General features: G+C 45.8%; 1 protein-coding gene across 7 annotated transcripts in view; it reads right to left on the bottom strand.

The window, feature by feature from the left end:
- CAPN13 (calpain 13) overlaps positions 1-17179 on the bottom strand; it is a 69549-nt gene that overhangs the window by 13561 nt on the left and 38809 nt on the right. For all 7 annotated transcript variants that reach the window (XM_069009311.1, XM_069009310.1, XM_069009313.1 and 4 more), the window contains 9 exons: positions 15545-15678; positions 13530-13704; positions 12551-12622; positions 10730-10815; positions 9330-9404; positions 7754-7920; positions 6121-6266; positions 2861-3021; positions 1262-1298 (listed from right to left, as the gene is read on the bottom strand). In XM_069009311.1, the coding sequence (XP_068865412.1) occupies positions 1262-1298; positions 2861-3021; positions 6121-6266; positions 7754-7920; positions 9330-9404; positions 10730-10815; positions 12551-12622; positions 13530-13704; positions 15545-15678 (1053 nt within the window). The remainder of the gene's footprint in view (positions 1-1261; positions 1299-2860; positions 3022-6120; positions 6267-7753; positions 7921-9329; positions 9405-10729; positions 10816-12550; positions 12623-13529; positions 13705-15544; positions 15679-17179) is intronic.

The raw sequence follows: 17179 nt of genomic DNA, 5'->3' as shown, positions 1-17179 counted from the left end.
TCCAAGAAAATAGAGCAGGAGTTGACTTTTCCTTTCTCTTGTACCTTCTCAACCCCAAGGCAGACTTGACTATACCTAAGCAATTGCAATTCAATGGTTAAGTGATTTTTTTCAACCCTCCAGTGAAAAGGTCCACCAGGCACTAAGGGGAATTATCCTTAACATTATAAAGTTAAAAAAAAAAAAAAAATCTAAGCCCAAGACCCAATTCCTTTATCTCTGTGTGAGATACTTCATACCAAAGAAGCCCAAATACCTGATCAAGAGCAGAAACTGTGGGCACCACAATTCAAAGTCAAAACACTGGCTAAGGACAACAGCCAAGTAGACTGACAGCTTGTCAGTGGAAAGAGATAGTGAGCCACCATTTACACTACCCTTCTAATGGGGCTTAATTGTGTGCTGGAAAATGAATCACAAGGAAAGGACTGTTTTCTGTTCCCCTGAAGCAGCTTCATACCTCTAGCTTCAATGACCTGTGTCTTTGAAGGCTGTAAATAGCAGCCTCTCAGTGGCAGGGTTTTGCTGGTGGGACCAGCAGGGACTGGATCAGCCCTGGAAATGTACACAGCTCACAGCAAGAAGTCAAAAAACCCGTGGTAGCTGGGCTGGACAGGCAAAAATGTGGGTTGAACTAGAGATGGAGCCAGTTCCAAAGTATAATTTGCTTTATGTCTCTGTCTCTGAAGATATCTTGATGAAAATCAGAAGAAATCTGATTTGAGTCTCATCCCTATGGACTCCTGGGCTTTATAGGGTACAAGAACTTAAATGAAATCATTTCCATGGGGAAGGCATGTCCAACCCCATTTACAGGAATTAAATTTCCCTCTCTCTTCCCCCATAGATATACACCCATTTTACAGACATTGAAAGAATTTAGAATCTTTTAAGTGCTCTCTCCCCTCCTATATTTGGTTTGTCAAACTGTTAAAGATCATGAGGTGAAAAGGACACATGGACAGACTGACAAAGGGACTGTATAAGACCTGTTTCCTTAAAAATCAGGCTCTAAAAAAGACATATGAGAAGAGGAAGGGCTTTGTTGTCACTCCCATCTCTCCAGAGAGGTGTCCTACCCTCCCAGCAAGGTTGCAGGGTGCCAGAGTCAGACTCTGGGACTGTTGTGGGTGATAAAGGGAGAAAAGAGCAGATGAAGAAGAAGTGTAGAGTAGAGATGACCAGTAGAGGTGACCAAATGATCAGCTCTCTGGGAACCAGTCACCACCACCAGAATCTACACCAGTTTTCAGACTCTTACCATAGGAGGCACTGGGTCAGTCAGGGAGTTTGAGTTCCTAGAAAAGAGTTACAAGAATCAAACTGGGAGAAAAGAGGCCTTTCCAGAGCACTGATTTGCAGCTGTGGAGGAAGCCAGGCACCAGCAGCAGCACTCACCCAGCCCACGGCCCCACAACAGGCTCAGCAGCCATGGCCCAGCCTGGCCCAGTTCAGACAAGGCTGCTGCACCAGTCCTGGGTCTCTCAGTGCAAACAGGCACAGACAGGTCTGAGTCTCTGGCTGCTCTGGGGCCACTGCCTTCCCCAAGCCAGCTCTGTTGGTACCATCAGCAGAGAAAGGGTAGCTGAGCATGCCAGGACTAACCTCACCATGCAGAAGACAGGGCTTCCCTGCCTTGAGACACAGACATTTTTCACCTCCTTTCTCTTTGCCCAGCTTAACAGTCAGGAATAAAAATAGCATCTGGGCTATTAAAAGGCAACATCTTCTAAATGCCTGCAGACTGCCTGAAACTGGGCCAGGGTCACCATTTCTAAGACACACTTAGCAACCACATTGAGTACTTGAGTTTTGCTTTTAGTAGAGCAATCAGACAAGCTAGGTTCTATTTTTGTAACATCTGTATAGGTAAGTGCTGCAAAGACCCACTGGAAGGTCATCTCCACACTTGGCCTAGCTCAGGAAGGTCTGTGAGAGCCAGAGGCTCTCCTGAAAAGCTCACTTCCAGGGCTGAGCTGTCTCACACATGACTCATCCTGCTGACGGCAGTCCAGCCCACAGCACGGACTCCTTGTGTTTGCTTTCCATAACTCAGGAGTTGCCTCACTTGGTTCTGGGCTATTTCTGCCAGGAGCCAAAGCCTAGAAAGCAATCTCATTAGTAAGATACGGGCCAGTGAGGTAAGAGCTGCGATCACATCCTCTAAAAAGCTTGCTGAAGAGAAGGCACTGCACAGCTGATGCTTGCAGGTCATCTGGTGAGGCTGAATGCTGGGGCTCACTTACCTGAAGTAAACCACACCCAGGTATTCACGTGGTAATGTGAACGTGTGTGTGGTAATAGCTACCTTTGCATGAACTCAGATACCATTTTTCCACTAAACTTATCTTCAAGGCCACTCTCACACCTACAAGGAGCCCTGCCAGCCTGTCTATGGAGTGAAAGGATCAAGGCCTTCCACTGCTCTTGGCTTCTCCACGCCCCATTCCGAGCAGAATGGGACATAATCCATCTGGCGTCCAGCCAGTAGAACATGAGAAACTACCAAACAGCTGTTAAGAATTAAGGAAAACAAGCTCCCAGCCCTCCTTTCAGCAAAGAGAAATGTCCCCACAATCAGTGGTAGAGGAAATATCTCACAATTATTGCTCCCTTGTGTGGCTCTTTGTACCAAAGCTGAGACCCTTGGTGGCTACAGATGAGTTCCTGCCCTGCTCTGCAGTGGCCACCCTTGTGCACCTGATCCACCTCAACACGGTGTTTTACACTCCTCTGTGCCTTCCCACCCCCTCCAAGGACACACTGAAAGCAAATTGCCACATCAGTTAGCTTGACATTGAATAGTTCATTCCTGGCACACTGTGAGTCTGGGGCCTTTAAGGAGTGCATATCATCTTACTCGGCATAGTCGTGATTCTTTATGAAAATTCGTAAGAGAAATTCGAATTCTTGCTCCTCTGTTCCAGCAGGAACAATGGCATAGGTTCCTGGGCTCAAGGTAAAGTAGCTGGTCACATCCCGAGTCCGGATAAAAATTTGTTTCAGAACTCTGGAGTCCTCCTGAAAGAAAAATATAGCCAGCTGTCTTCCTTTCCTGTTAGGAGCCAAAGGAAATCAGCAAGCACACTCACAGCAGCCTTGCATTCCCACACCTCTCTGAATACACACTGCATCTATCACACCTTGCCCCCACACCCAGTGGCCTGAAAAGCCCATCCAGGGGGACAGACTTTTCTCAAGGACATATCAAAGTTGCTCAACAGTGGAGGAACTGAAAGAAACAGAAGGCAAAATGAATGTAAGTAGATTTGCAGAGAACTTCAATTAACATTAAGCAGACTGGAGTTCATGAAGGAATGAAGGATGAGTGCTCTTACTAAAAAATTCCCTGAGATCTTCTGTGACTCAGAGGGGTCAGAGAGTCCTCTAAGCATGTCACCCAGATGACAATGCTTCAAGAATCACAATCCAAACCAGCAAGTGTCACAAGAAAATGGAGTATTCTGATATTTCATGTTATTCCAGTATTTTTTTGCTGAGATGAAACAAATATAATGCAACAGCTATTACTATGATGACATGTAAAGATAGCATAATAAAAAACCCTTCCTTAACATATTCCCCAAAATATATCAGCGTGTATAAATTCCATTTAGAATGGTTCTACAGCGTGGCAGAGTTATTTATGAGCCATGCCTTTGGGAGACAATAACATAAAACTGCTATTTTGGAAGGGAAAAAAACCCCAGGATGACTACTGTTACAGACGGCTGGGAGGTACACAGACTGCTGAATATTATGGGTCAGATCTTGAGCAGATAGAAATGGACAGTGCTGCAAAGAAATAAATGGTGTAATACTTTTTTTCCCCACTTTTGAGCCTTATTCCACATTCCTTGTGGTAAAAAGCAGAAGCAGATTAATATCTCAATGGAATCAAAATCGGTGTGAGATAAGAATCAGCCTCTATACATTTCTCAGCTCTATCACACAACATTAAACTTCCCTCACAGCCATGTATTAGTGTTCCAAGTCTATATTTAATCAAAGGCTTCCTAGAGCTATCAGATATGTCCATTCCGGTTTGCATCCTTGCCTGCACTGCATTCTCTTCTCATCCTTTATTATCGAGGGATAATACTCCTCTTACTTCACAGCAACAATTTGATGCATCTCAAAAGGTACCGAGCAATGGATGCTGCTGATAATGAATCACAGCAGTGAGAGCAGATCAGGGGGGAAGAGTGAAGCCACATGAATCTTGCCAACTGCACTCTCCTTGTGCAAAGCAACCCCTTGTAAACTTCTACCCAAAGATGCTCTGACTGCCCTCAGGCTCTGAGGCTGAACACTGGGGAATAAACTGAAGGAATGGCACTCACACCTACAGGTTTTAGTTCCTGAATTTGGCTTTTGCTGCTACCTGGACAGGACACCAGGCTGGCTGTAAGGAGCTGGTAGAGCAGCTCTCATATTAAAATACTTAATGTGTGTCTATGAGGGAATGTTTTCTGTACAGTCCTCTGTGTGAATGTCCACCAATATGGTTATATTAATAAAAGCTGTGGTGTGACAGAGCAGCATAGCTGTTCCCTTGCCCTCACTGTACAGGTGCTCCACAGTAATCCTGGTGCCTCCAGTACTGCTCTGTTCTGGCCCTGCCCTTCAGCTCCTGTGTAGGAGATCACCCCTAAGGTCAGAAACCCAAGTGACCTGAGCCCAAAGCCAGCCTGAGGTGAGCTGTGGGCTGACAGCCCACAGAGGCCATGTCATCCAGTCTTGACGAACTCATTGAGGTCTATCCATCCTTGATCCACCTCATATCAAGACAGAGAAAACACACCTGAGCATTAACTGGATGGGAGGAAAAATTTTAAATATAAAACAAGAATAGAGAAAATCTGTCTCCTAGACTGCTTCCTGATTAAATAATCTCTTTTTTGAGGGACCCAAGACCTATATCATCACCTCCCAGTGCAGGTCACTTTTGTTAAAATGGGTAGCTAATCAAGGTGGACATGCATCGTGCAAGAGCACACAGGGGTCCCCCTGTCTGGTGACTTTTGGGGATGCTGGAAGGAGCAATTCCCCATTTACCAGGAGCAGCAGCTCTTTCTGAGTGGCACAGCTGGCCCCACGGAGTCCTGCAGGCTTGATACCTGCACAGGACAGAAGATATCCTCACATAGGGGTAGTGACTCCCCTTGCTGGAGGGATGATCTTTTAATGACACTTTTTATTTCTCAGACAAATTTTTTTTATGAGCTACAAAGCCATGCTCTTCCTTTATGAGGAGCTGTTAAACTTATGGCATCAATTATTTAAAGCCTGGGACTAGGGCAAACCTCTCCAGTAATGAGAAGAATGTGAAATTAGGGCTATAGCAATCCTTGCCTCCCTTTTAGTCTTTGGGTTAAGAACAATAGCCTCCCACACTTATCAGCCAACAACAAAAACACTTTGGGAAAGGCTAGCATCCATCCACACTAGCACCTGTGCTTTCAGTAAGTAACAGGCTGATAAAAAGTAAGCCTGGTAATGCTCTGAGAACAGCTTGAAAAGGCACCTCTCTGGACAGTCACCAAGAAAAAAAACCAGAGAAATTGTAGTGGAGGTCCCAGGTATCGGAGTGGATTTCCTCTGCACTGGTCTCAGGCAAAGGCTCCCATGTATTTCATAAATGTTTTTACCTGGCTCTTCAGATAGATGACAGGAGGATGAGCAAGACAGACCCACTTTGGGGAATGAGAGACCATCTGCTTCCCTGCTATACCTGGAGTGCTGCTCAAGGGCTGTGGCTAGTGCTGGCTGTCATGCCTTGTGCCCAGCCAGCACAGCATGTCACCAGTACTGCTGGGTATGCAGGATATTGCCCTGGCACATCTTCTGGCTGGGGGACTCCCTGAGTTTCCCAAGGCTATTTTGGGATGCTACAGAACTAAAAGTGCCACCTTTGTTCCTTAAGACATGAATAAAAGGAACTAAGCCTGCTTAATTCTATTTTTACTCTGAGTTTCTACAACAGAAGGCAACCAGAAATTCACGCCACATACTGACTTTTTACAGACCAAAAGGCAATTCAGTCTTTCACTCCCACATACAGGTAAAATAAACCACACAGAGAACAAAAGTGCCCACATGATATCTGATTGTGCTTACCATGGTGATGAAAAAGCCAATCTTCAGGTTTTTTTCATCCTGCGTATGCTCAGGGTGTTTTTGCATGAGTGAAATTGCTACATTATAGGTTTTTGGGTCGTGATCTAGCACTTTGAAAAAATACTGAGGGTTTGTTGAAACTGCACCTGCCAAGAAGGTGTTAATAGGTTAACAGTAGGCACACAGATGTTCCAGCAGTAGCCTATTGTGTAAGATCTTGTTTGTGTGGACCCAGAGGAACAGGCAGTCACTGCTCCAAGATCCTTTCAATACAACAGAGCACCGTACTCTCCACATTAGCACTAGAAGTTGAGGCATCTGGAGGTAAACTAATTGCACATTGATCATTTTAGAAATCTCTGGCAAAGTCACAGAAGTCATGCGGATTTCTCAACCCCCCTACATCTGCTTCACCTACATGGCACACTTTCCCAGCAGCAGAAAAGCAGTGACTCTTAATCAGACACCTGCCCCAGTGGCTGAGCTGAAAAGGACTGCAGCTTTGAGACAATAAACACATAGAAAAGGACAAAATGGTGCAAAGCTGTCCTCTCCTTCCCTCCTGCTAGGGTTTGTGATGGACAGACAGAACGTCAAGCAACAGAGGGAAACAGCTGCTTCTTGGCCAAGGCTTTGGTTAACAGGAAGCACTCCTGATTTAAAAAAAAAAAAAACAAAAACAATGAAATACCCAAACTGGAGAAAACAGCAGACTAGAATTTAAGCCAGATCCCCATGTTGGGTGGCCTTGAAAGCTGCAAATTAGGATGATTGTACTTGGACAGGAACTTTACTAGAGGGCTGTTGGAAAACAGAGCTCCAAGGACAATGGCTCTGCCCACACACTCTCAGTTCAGCCCCTGCTCAGTCCCAGTGACTGTGGTGTGCAGCAGCACAGGCATTGCTTTGTTATCACACCTGGTGATCAGGAGCAGGAGCCTGAAATCTGTAAGCAAACACAGATTTTGTGTCATATTTTAAATATAAAACCTGTTTGCTGCTAAGTCAAGGATTGTCATTTGAGAAAAAAAGAAGCCTCTTCGTGGATCACACACTACCATCCTAGAGTAAAAACATGGAGCCCAAATAGTGATGCAGCTGAAAAAAAAAAAAGTGAGATAAATTAAGATAAAAATGTGAAAAAAAAAATACTACTACTGATTGGAGCTTACAATGCCAGAAGAGTCCTTGCACAGGCAGTAAAACCAATGGTTTTATCAGCTCAAAGACCTTTTTACCTTAAAAAAATAGAGCTTTGTAGCACAACTTTTTCATTTCACATACATTTAAATAGTACTTTTTGCTCTGTAAAATCAACTGCATATTTGCCACACCAGACTTTCTGTTGAGGCCCCTAGTAACACCTACTGCAACTGGCTGAAAGAAGATACACAAGCTCATCTTGACTTAAAGAGTCCAGGGTTCCTAAATCACAAGTCTCCTGTTTTAACTCAGCAGCCAGTGCTGTTGCTTTGTTTCTGCCTGTTTAGCTGCTAAGTGCAGTAATGGGAAAGGCAGGCATTAACAACTGGCAATCAATACCTCTGCAATTCGGTGCTCGGAGTGAATGTTTCACTGGGAGCATCAGTGGAGGGGAGGGGACGACCGGGTGACTGCAGTGAGCATCCATTACCTGGGGAGTAGCGGTTCCTGCGTGTGGGAAGGCCTGGGCTCCACAGGTTGATGTGGCTGTTCAGAGACCACGTTGTGCAGTGCTCATCTCCAAAGTCCAGAAATGTTGGGGTGTTGTTACATATATACAGCCATGAAAACTGCTCCTGGAAGTTTTCACAGGACATCCTGCAGAGAAGGAGGAAAATCTCATCATTCAGTTTAAGACAGAAGAGCACTGCCAGCAGGTCAAGGGAGGGGGTCCTGGCCCTCTGCTCAGCCCTGCTGAGGCCACGTCTGGAGTGCTGTGTCCAGTTCAGGGCTTCTTAGTACAAGAGAGACATGGAGCTCCTGGAGCAGACCCAGTGGAGGGCTATGAAGATGATCAAGGGACAGAAGCATCTCTCTTATGAGGAAAGGCTGAGGGAGCTGGACCTGTTCAGCCTCCAGAAGAGATGACTGAGAGTGAACCTCATCAATGTCTGTCAGTATCTGAGGGGAGGGTGTCAGAGGATGGAGCCAGGCTCTGCTCAGTGGTCCCAAGCAATAGGACAGGAGGGAACAGGCAGAAGCTGAGGCACAGGAAGTTCCCCCTGAATATGAGGAGGAACTTCTCTACTGCACAACTGACCACATATGAAATATGTTACCCAGAGAGGGTGTGAAGTCTCCCTCACTGGAGGTATTCAAAAACCATCTGGACACTGTCCTGTGCCATGTGTGCTCTGGGATGACCCTGCTTGAGCAGGAAGGTTGGACCAGATGATCCACTGTGGTCCCTTCCAGCCTGACCCACTCTGTGATTCCATGAAGACACCAGTTAGGCACCCCCATGTCTTTAAAAGGGGATTGATGAGAACACTGCAGGCACCTGCAGCTCTGCAGAAGAGGTCAGCTCTCAATGTGTCTTGGGCTGCCATAACTGCCCCTAATGCCCAGAGTAAAGCACAAGGCAAGTTCAGGGGTGTCTTGGTGGAGCCCTGCCATCTCCAGCACACCTCTGCCACTGTCCCCTGCCTTTGTCACTCCATAGTGTTCTGTCCCACACTCATGCTTTGCTCAAGCCTCAAGTGTGTACTTCAGACCCACCTGCTGTTGCCCTGCTTTCCTGAGAGCCTCACAGGGCAAGGGTGCACTTTCTGAACAATCAGTTTTTCTAAGGGACAGCCCACGCATGGCTAAGCTGTATCTGAGGCAGTGAAAAACCACAAGCACCTGCAGAGCAGTCAAGTGCACAAGCTCAGTGACCTGCTTAGGCAGCTGTCCCCTTCAAGCATCTGTCAGTCCAAGGTTCAAACCACACACTTATGAGGAGAGGCAGTGGGACAAAATGACCAGATCTCAGGGGGCTGGGTTTTCACTTCTCTCACTTCTCATTTTTTTTTATCAGCCTGTTACTTAATCTTGGCCAACTCCATTTTTTCAGGTCTGGTTTCCTCTGAAACCATGGGGCCAGAACAATCTCCAGTTTGCTGTTTGCACACATCTAACAAAGGGTGCCTTGAGCCACCACCAAGAAGAGACAACTGCCAAAATTACTTTTTTCATACTGAAAGTGAACAGAAAACCTGGTAGACAAAGGATCAAAAGGGAAATACCAGAATTCTCCATCATCCTTATTTCTGAGGAGGGCTTCTCTGTATTTGGGCTCAACATGGTCCCATTGAGGAGAGCTGCAAAAAAGAACAAACCAACAAGATGTGAAGCACAATTTTTCATCATTGGCCCATTTCTCTAACCAGCCTTTCAAGTCATGAGGGATCAGGAGAGGTGAACAAGCTGCACATTGGGAACAGGATTGTGCTTGATACCTTCATAGCCAAGGCCAGCAAATAGAGCTCTGTGCCTTTGTTGTGCCTGAGCTGCCACCCTGGGGTGAGGAATCCTGCCCCCCTGGCCTGGTCACCTGTCTCCATGCTGAAGGGGTTAGTGAGGCACCAAGGCATAGCACTGTGAAGCACTGGTATTACACTGACACATAGAGAGCACATTACCCAGTCAAATGTGTTGTTTCCAAGCAGCATGTTTATAATTAAGTGATAATTGTACTTTCTGCAGAGTTTAAGATAAATAAACAGCATGTGAATCAATAATTTATTGATCTGTGCAGCTTACCTGTGAATGTGCTACTGACATTTCAATTACAGTTAGGATTGTAGTTCACCCTTCCAAAAGGATGGGAGGATGCTGTCTGAGCAGAGACCTGTTATCCCAGACTTAGACACCTCTGCACAACCCACCAACCCTTCCAGATGCAACACTCTAGCCTGACTTTTCTCAGCAGAGTGCTTGTGTGTGGTCCTAGCAACAGGGAGGGGTGGGATGCTATTAAATAACCTAAGAGTGGCACAAGAACATCTCTCTAATCGTGGAAACGCTGATGCAACTCCAGAAGGAAAACTAACATCTATTTATTTACAAAACACTGTTGCAGTCCATATCATTCCTTCCCTTAGGAAAGAGATGGTAGATTATCCCCACAGGCAGCGAAGTGGTCCTTGCATCCCCAAAGCTGCATGCAGGATCCAAAAGTTCAAGCCATTCCCTGGCACTTTGCCTTTGCAGTAACCAAGGACCCTTTCTGTGTTCAGTACTGCCCTGCTCCATGGACTCATCTAACCATCCTCTTCCCAGTCAGACTCATGGGAGCAGAAGAAAGAGGAGGAAGGTGGATGTGTGATTGCTGCAGGAGAATTCAATAGAAGCAGCCAGCCAGCATCTAGGGACATGGTCAGAGCTTACTCCAGAAAATAAGAACTCTTTCATCCATGACTTATGTAGAATTATGCACTGGGTAAAATGCATACACATAGACAAGTAGTGATACCTGAGCCTAGAGAGGCTGCATTAGTTTCCCCTGGACTGGATCTCTATGCAGATGGAAATAATGCTTGTAATGAACTGATTTGGAAATAATCTGTTTTGTTAAAATGGGTGCGAGGCAGAAGTTCTCATAAAAAGATTGATTCTCTCTGACATTAAAGCTTTAAGACCCTACTCATCACTCCAGGGCCCCTTCCACTCCCCATGGCCCCATGGATTCCAGATCCTGATGATATGTTTCCAGCCATTCTTGTAGGGAATCTGTAAAGAGGAAAGAAAAACAAGCTTAGTCACAGCTTTTCACAACTGTGATATTCAATGAAGAGACAGGTAATAAAATGGATCTTCCTCTACACCTTAGAGACCAGGTTTGACATCTGATCTCATTTTCCCAGCAGCGAAAAATCAGTGCCTTCTGCTACATTGCAAAGGAATGATGTGTGAGAGAAAACTGCGCCCATTTTGCTTTCCTGAGGATAGTGAATAGCTGACACAGAGAGAAGCAGCAGCATTCCTGTCACACTGCATGAATTCAACAGCCTTGGGAAATTCCAGTGCCTAATTCTGCACATCTGATGCAGAATTGTGAGTCAGCAAAGGCAGAGACTTTGAGGAACGAGGTCACCAGACTGCCTGGAGTGAAAGCCAACAGTCAGCACAGAGAGCTGATGATGAACAGAATCTGTGGGTCTGTATCTACAGCACTGTGGTTTGCAATAGCTGGGGTTTCTGGTGCTTTCCTCCTTTTGCTGCCACTGATTTAAGTCAGACGCAATTACCTTTTGCCAGTGAATGGTGGAAGTGGAAAGGAGAAGCAAACCTCTGTTTTCTGGCTCTCCGTATGCATGCAGGCAGTGTTGGAAAGAGTACCGTGGCAGTCTTTTCCCAGGAAAAGGCCCAGCCTCCAATCATTTCCCCTCAGGACAACCCCTTGGATGCCCTGGCACTGCTTAAAGTGGGGCAAAGACTGTTTCTTTCCTCTAGGCACACACCAGGAGCAGCAGGAGGCTGGAACAGCCCGCTTCTCCTCCAACAGAATTGCAGACCCTTCTGCCCCTTTCCTGCAAAGAGACAGCTGGGGCCTTCTCTGGAGCCTGGCAACCCCCACCTGTCCATTCTGCAGCCCCTTGGCTACAAGCAAGTGTTCTCCAAGAAGCAGCACACTGACTGTGATGATGGCACCAAGCATGCCATGGCACGAGGGGACACGAACCAAAGCCAAGCTCACACAGAAAACCAACAAAGAGAGAGGGATAACGGAGAAAACAGCTTAGGGAAAGCAACATCCCCTTTCCAAAGTACTTTAGGTTCAAAGAATCAAATGTGTTGTAGCTATCTTGCTTGACAGCATAGCTATTGTTTGGTTTCCTTCCTCACTGTTAACTCTCCCTGTGTGCACTACAGCTTACTGGGCTAAACCATGTTCTGACTTCTGGCTGTAAAAAATCCTTAATTTCTTTTGATCCATGTGATAAATTGGTTCTCAGATCATCAATATTAATATCCAGCCAGGAGCAGTTCTGCACGAGTACAGCAGCTTTAAAAGATGGAGAAACGCTGTTCTTGAACCAGCGATTTACTTTTCACACAGTGATTTTTGGCAGCTTGTGATTGAGCTGAACAAATGTAGATTTGCATCATATGACAAATCCCACAATTTCAGCCAGTTCCTCTACTCCCATTTGAAACAGAAAAGCACATTTTTTTAAGAGTCAGCATGGAATGAAAATCTCCAGAAATGTTGTATTTGCTGCTGAAGTGTCCCAAAACAAAAGTAAATTCAAGTTGCATTTTCCATTAGAAAACATTATGGATTCAGATATTCTCCCGCTTTTTGTTGTGCCAAACTCCTTCCATCTCTTGGAATTTGAACCATGTGCTCTCCCTCCTAAGTGTGAAGCTCATTCAAATGACTCTGACTAGAACAGCAGTGCAACTGCCCCGCAGTGGATCATCAGTGCAAGATCTCCAGGCAAGAACAAGTCCCTGATCTTACCTTCACAGCTCCGGTGACGGTGTAGGCGTGACCCTGTACAATCCCATTCCTCAGCTCTACGTTCCTGCTTGCCTACAGAAGGAAGAAAGCACAGCTTTTAGCTCTCTGCCACACTGTAAAGACATAGCCACCAGCTCCCAGAACTGCCATTTGCCACGGCACTAAACAAAGCCTCGGGTTTGACCACATACTACACAGGAATGTGACTGTTGTTCCCACTGCAGCCATAAGCAAGCCAGGAAATTTAATAAAGCTACAGATCAACACTTCTTTGCAAGTTCTTCCACAGTCCAGAGCTGCTGCAACTGCAGAATGACCTGGACTGGGTGACTTGCAGTCAGACTGGGAATGCAGAACTTCCCTGCCCCTCATAGCCCAGTGTCAGCCACCTGAGCTGAGGGAATAGTCCTTGGCTTGTTTGCAGCAGCCAAGCTTCATGTCCTGAGGAAGCAGGCACCACAGGAGCAGTGTCACACACCTTGCAGTCACATGTTACATGCCATAAGGGAAGCCTTGGAGACGTTTTACCAAAGGTACTTGCTGAGTACCACAAAGCCTTTTGCAACTTCCCAGCATTAATACCAGTAGCTTGCAAGCCATCGTGAGAAAATTGCATCCTCTTACAGAAGAGAGGTGTGTTTTGGCCCTGCCAGAGTTGATCAAAAAGCTACAAGGCCAAAATCAGGCCTGCTGCAAGAGGATACCACTGTACTGCAGTGGAATTAGCCAGGACAGAAGCCACAGCCCCCCTCTCCAACAGACCGACCCAGCTACACCTGCCCAAAGGCCTTTACATTCCTTACCAAATAACCTCATTTACTTTCTGCTGCCAAGATCCCTTCAGGCATCCATAAACTATAAAACTGCAACTATTTTACAGAGTGATTATGGACTTCCTTTTCCACTCCAAAGAGCAACCTTTGTGCAAACACAGTAAACCAAGACAGGCACGGGGCATGTGATTGGCCCTGTGACTCACCTGGCCTGGGGTGCTGCACCCCATCAGGCACCGAGATTTGTCAGCTGCTTTCAGGATCTCCTCCAGATCAGGAGGTGGATCCTTCAATGAAAACTGTACTTGGACTCCACCTGTGAGGTCTACTAAAGCATCTGAAAGGTAGCCTCCATTCAAGTTCTGGTAGGAGCCCCGCAACCTATGGAAAAATTTAAAAAGATTAAAAAAAAAAAGAGAGAGAGAGAAGTTAATTAGTCCTTACATTGTGTTTTCATAAACAATGCACAGTGCTTGCTTTAAAAATGAACATGTGCATCAAGGTGGTGAGCACAGGGGAGCCCGGGGTGTGCAGACATTGTGGGCAGGTAATGAAAGGAAACGTGATCGAAATATTTGGCCAGGCACAAGACATGCCTTGTGGAAGGAATGAGACAAAGGGGGAGCTTTTTCTGTGTATTCATCCCCATCTGAGGCAGCTGTCCAGAGCCATTTACAGACAGTGGAAAACATTAAGGTGCATCTCCTGCCAGCACAGGCATTTTAGGGAAGTGAGCGGCATCTCATCTTGAAACACTCAGTTTCCTTTTTCAGAACAGGAAGGGAGCCAAAGGTGACTGGTTCAAATGGATGTTTCAGATCAAATGGAGCTGAACTGTTAGTTTCTACATCATCCCTATACACGACTCTTCACAAAAATGGCCAGTATTCCTTTTGCAAATGAGAAAAAGGAAAAAAGAGGTGAAAGTATTTTACCCATGCTTCCTGGGCAAGGCAGAAACGAGTTCTCAGCACTGTTCCCAGTTCACTCTGCTAGAGTGCAGTAATAGGATAATAATTTAATATTGCCAACACAGTCCTTGTTGTTTTTATCATGTGGTTTTTATTGAGACAGCAAATAAGCTGGAACATTCTGTACTTAGAGCAGGTAGAGCATGCTGTTAAACCCCACCATACACACTGTATTTAATGAATGTAATCAAATGAAGTCTGCAGCTAATTGTATTTTGAAGAGTTGTCCTTGTCCTACACTGATGAAAAGAATTTGTCTTGGGCACTGGGGAATAACTTCTCAAATGGGAATCTCATAAACAGCATTGCTTGCAACTTTAATTTAATAGAGGTTTGGTATGCATTGTAATTAAGATCTTATGCAGGAAATTGATACTGAATCCTGAGTCAACTTTTCTGAGATATCTCAGGGCAAAATGCACCTTATTCCTGAGTCGCTCTCATGCTGCTTTAACATTTGCTTATTCCTGACCAAATCTGGCAAAATTATTATCTCTTTTCTTCATCTTCTCCTCACTGCATTGCAAATGCTACACCAGCTTCAGGTACCAAATTCCAGCCCTTCATACCACCCCTAACACAGGACTTTTTCTTCAGTGTTTTTAATAATGGGAAATGGGCAAATGCTAAGGGACCACAGTGTGATCCCTTCTCTCCCCAGAGGATTTTTTAAAATTATCATCTCTTTATTAGGCATTATTTACCCTGCATACTCTGGGGACCTCAGCTGAGAGTCAAAGCTCTCTGGAAAGTGAGAGCTGATCAGAGAGTCCTAGGCATGCATGTGTTGTGCCTGGGCACGTTCTTCAGTCATGCTTCCTCTCACTGCCTGTCCCAAATATCCACATGATCTCTGATTAGTGACTGTAAACACAGGTAATCCATACTTAGACTCTGCAGTTTTAAACAGAGGACAGCACGGAAAACAGAGGCAAAGAAGTTTGCAAAATCAGGAGGAGATTCCAGGCCCTTGTGTGTCACCAACCATTGCCCTGTTCAGTTTGCTTCTCAGGCATTAACACCCCAGAGCTGATTTAGGACCGGGTACTTTTAGGTCTAATGCACGACCAGCATCTCCAGGTTATGTTGGCCCTAAGCTTGCTGCAGCCATGGTTCCCTGCATGAGCACAGCACCACATAGGCAGCTGTCAGCCTGAACTCCTCCCTGTGTGCTTTGCACAAGGCAGAGGGTGAAACCACCCACAGAAAGCATTCAGCACTGGGTGGAAGAACAGACCAGGTATATTTACTTGGCATATGCTTTTTCCAGCAAGGATGGCCAGAATTCATTTGAAGTTCGGGGGTGTACAGACAGGTATCTTCCATTTAGGAGTGGCAGTTGGTCATCTATCACTACATCCACCCATTCTCCATATTGCCAGAACTGGAAATAGATAAAACAAAAAAATATATGTATTTTTATAAAAGAGAGAGAGAGAGAAAATAAAATAACGAGCCTCCTTTAAGCACTAATGCCCATGCCATGAAAAAGTGTCCTGAACTAGCACAGGAATTAACCCAAAGCATGGATATGTGCAAGTTCTCTCCTGAACTGCCTCGGGCTAATGGTGCACATTGTTAAACAAGCTACCAAGTGGCTGGATTTCCCAGTGGCAGGGCAAGTCCTTGGGGAGTATATCTAGTCCTGCAATCAGTGGGAGGAGAGATTCAACATGGGGAATATGCTAATATTCTTAGGCGACAGCAAGATTTCAAGGAGATAAAGAATGATCATGCAGGTGGATTCCATGAGCCTCACTCCTCAGCCACACTTGGGTTTTCCCCCACAGCACAGCTCTTGCCCAGAGAGCCTCTGTCAGGATCCAGCCTCTAAATTTTCTTTCCTCTGTGTTTCAATTAAGACTCTGACACGCTGTCATGGATGGAGACAGTGTAGTGACTAAAGACTGTTTTGAGGTGTTATCCATCTCCTTGATGGATGAGAAGGACACAGGCAGTTTCTCCAGCATGTGGACAGAGCAGGTGTTTCTCCAGCTGATCCAGCTGATGAAACTTTTCAAGGGAAAAGACAGGAATAGAGATCTGTGGGGATGAACTAAAGGAGTCATTTCCAGAGTCATTAGCAGATTAATGTAGCTTAGCATGATTCGAAATCATAAGAGGCCAAGCTCTTATTTGCAGTAATGCTAAGGACTCCAGTGGAAGTATGACAGCAATAGATTTAGTCTAGCACGATTTTATTTCAACAGCTTCTGTCAATGCAAAACCCCAAAATGAGCTGTTCCACTAGAAAAGCACAGGACCAGATCTGCCCAGCAGCAAAGCAGCTTACAGACTGCTCAGCTGAAAGAGGTCTGATCCTACTTACGTTCTGCCTCACCCAGGCCTCTCCCTTCCTACAGGAGTGGTGGCCAGGAGGGTTGGAACCTCTAACTTGAGCTCCCAGAGCAATTTGAGGCTTCTGCCTGATTTTGGCAGGACGGGGTTGAGGAAAAGCCTTCCACTGGCTGTCCTCTGCCCGAAGGAGAGACAGGCAAAAGGACTGCCCAAAAGGAGCAGTCCTTTCAGTCACCTAAGGAGCCCTTCTGTCACCAGCCAACACCTAGGAGCAAGACTGTATGGAGAAAAGGGGTGACATCCAGCCACACCTCCCCATGGTGCTTCATGTGCAAACACAACAGGTAAATACGAACACACAGAACTTGCAGTAGGGATTCATGCAGTCCAAACCCACTGAGAGACATTTTTCCAAAAGTCAAGTTCCTTGGCCATGTTTGATATAGAGCTCAAGCCTGGAGGCCATCCAAATGCAGCACTGTATTTTTCTTCAGCAGGATAAGGGGAGCTGCTTTGTCCTGACTGCCACAGACTTTTCAGATGGTGGTCTCATGTGAGCTCACAAGGATGGGAAAAGCCATAATGGG

Source organism: Aphelocoma coerulescens, chromosome 3 (genome assembly GCF_041296385.1).
Source record: "Aphelocoma coerulescens isolate FSJ_1873_10779 chromosome 3, UR_Acoe_1.0, whole genome shotgun sequence".
In the NCBI taxonomy this organism is placed as follows: Eukaryota; Metazoa; Chordata; class Aves; order Passeriformes; family Corvidae; genus Aphelocoma; species Aphelocoma coerulescens.
This window is presented reverse-complemented; position numbering and strand designations above follow the sequence as displayed.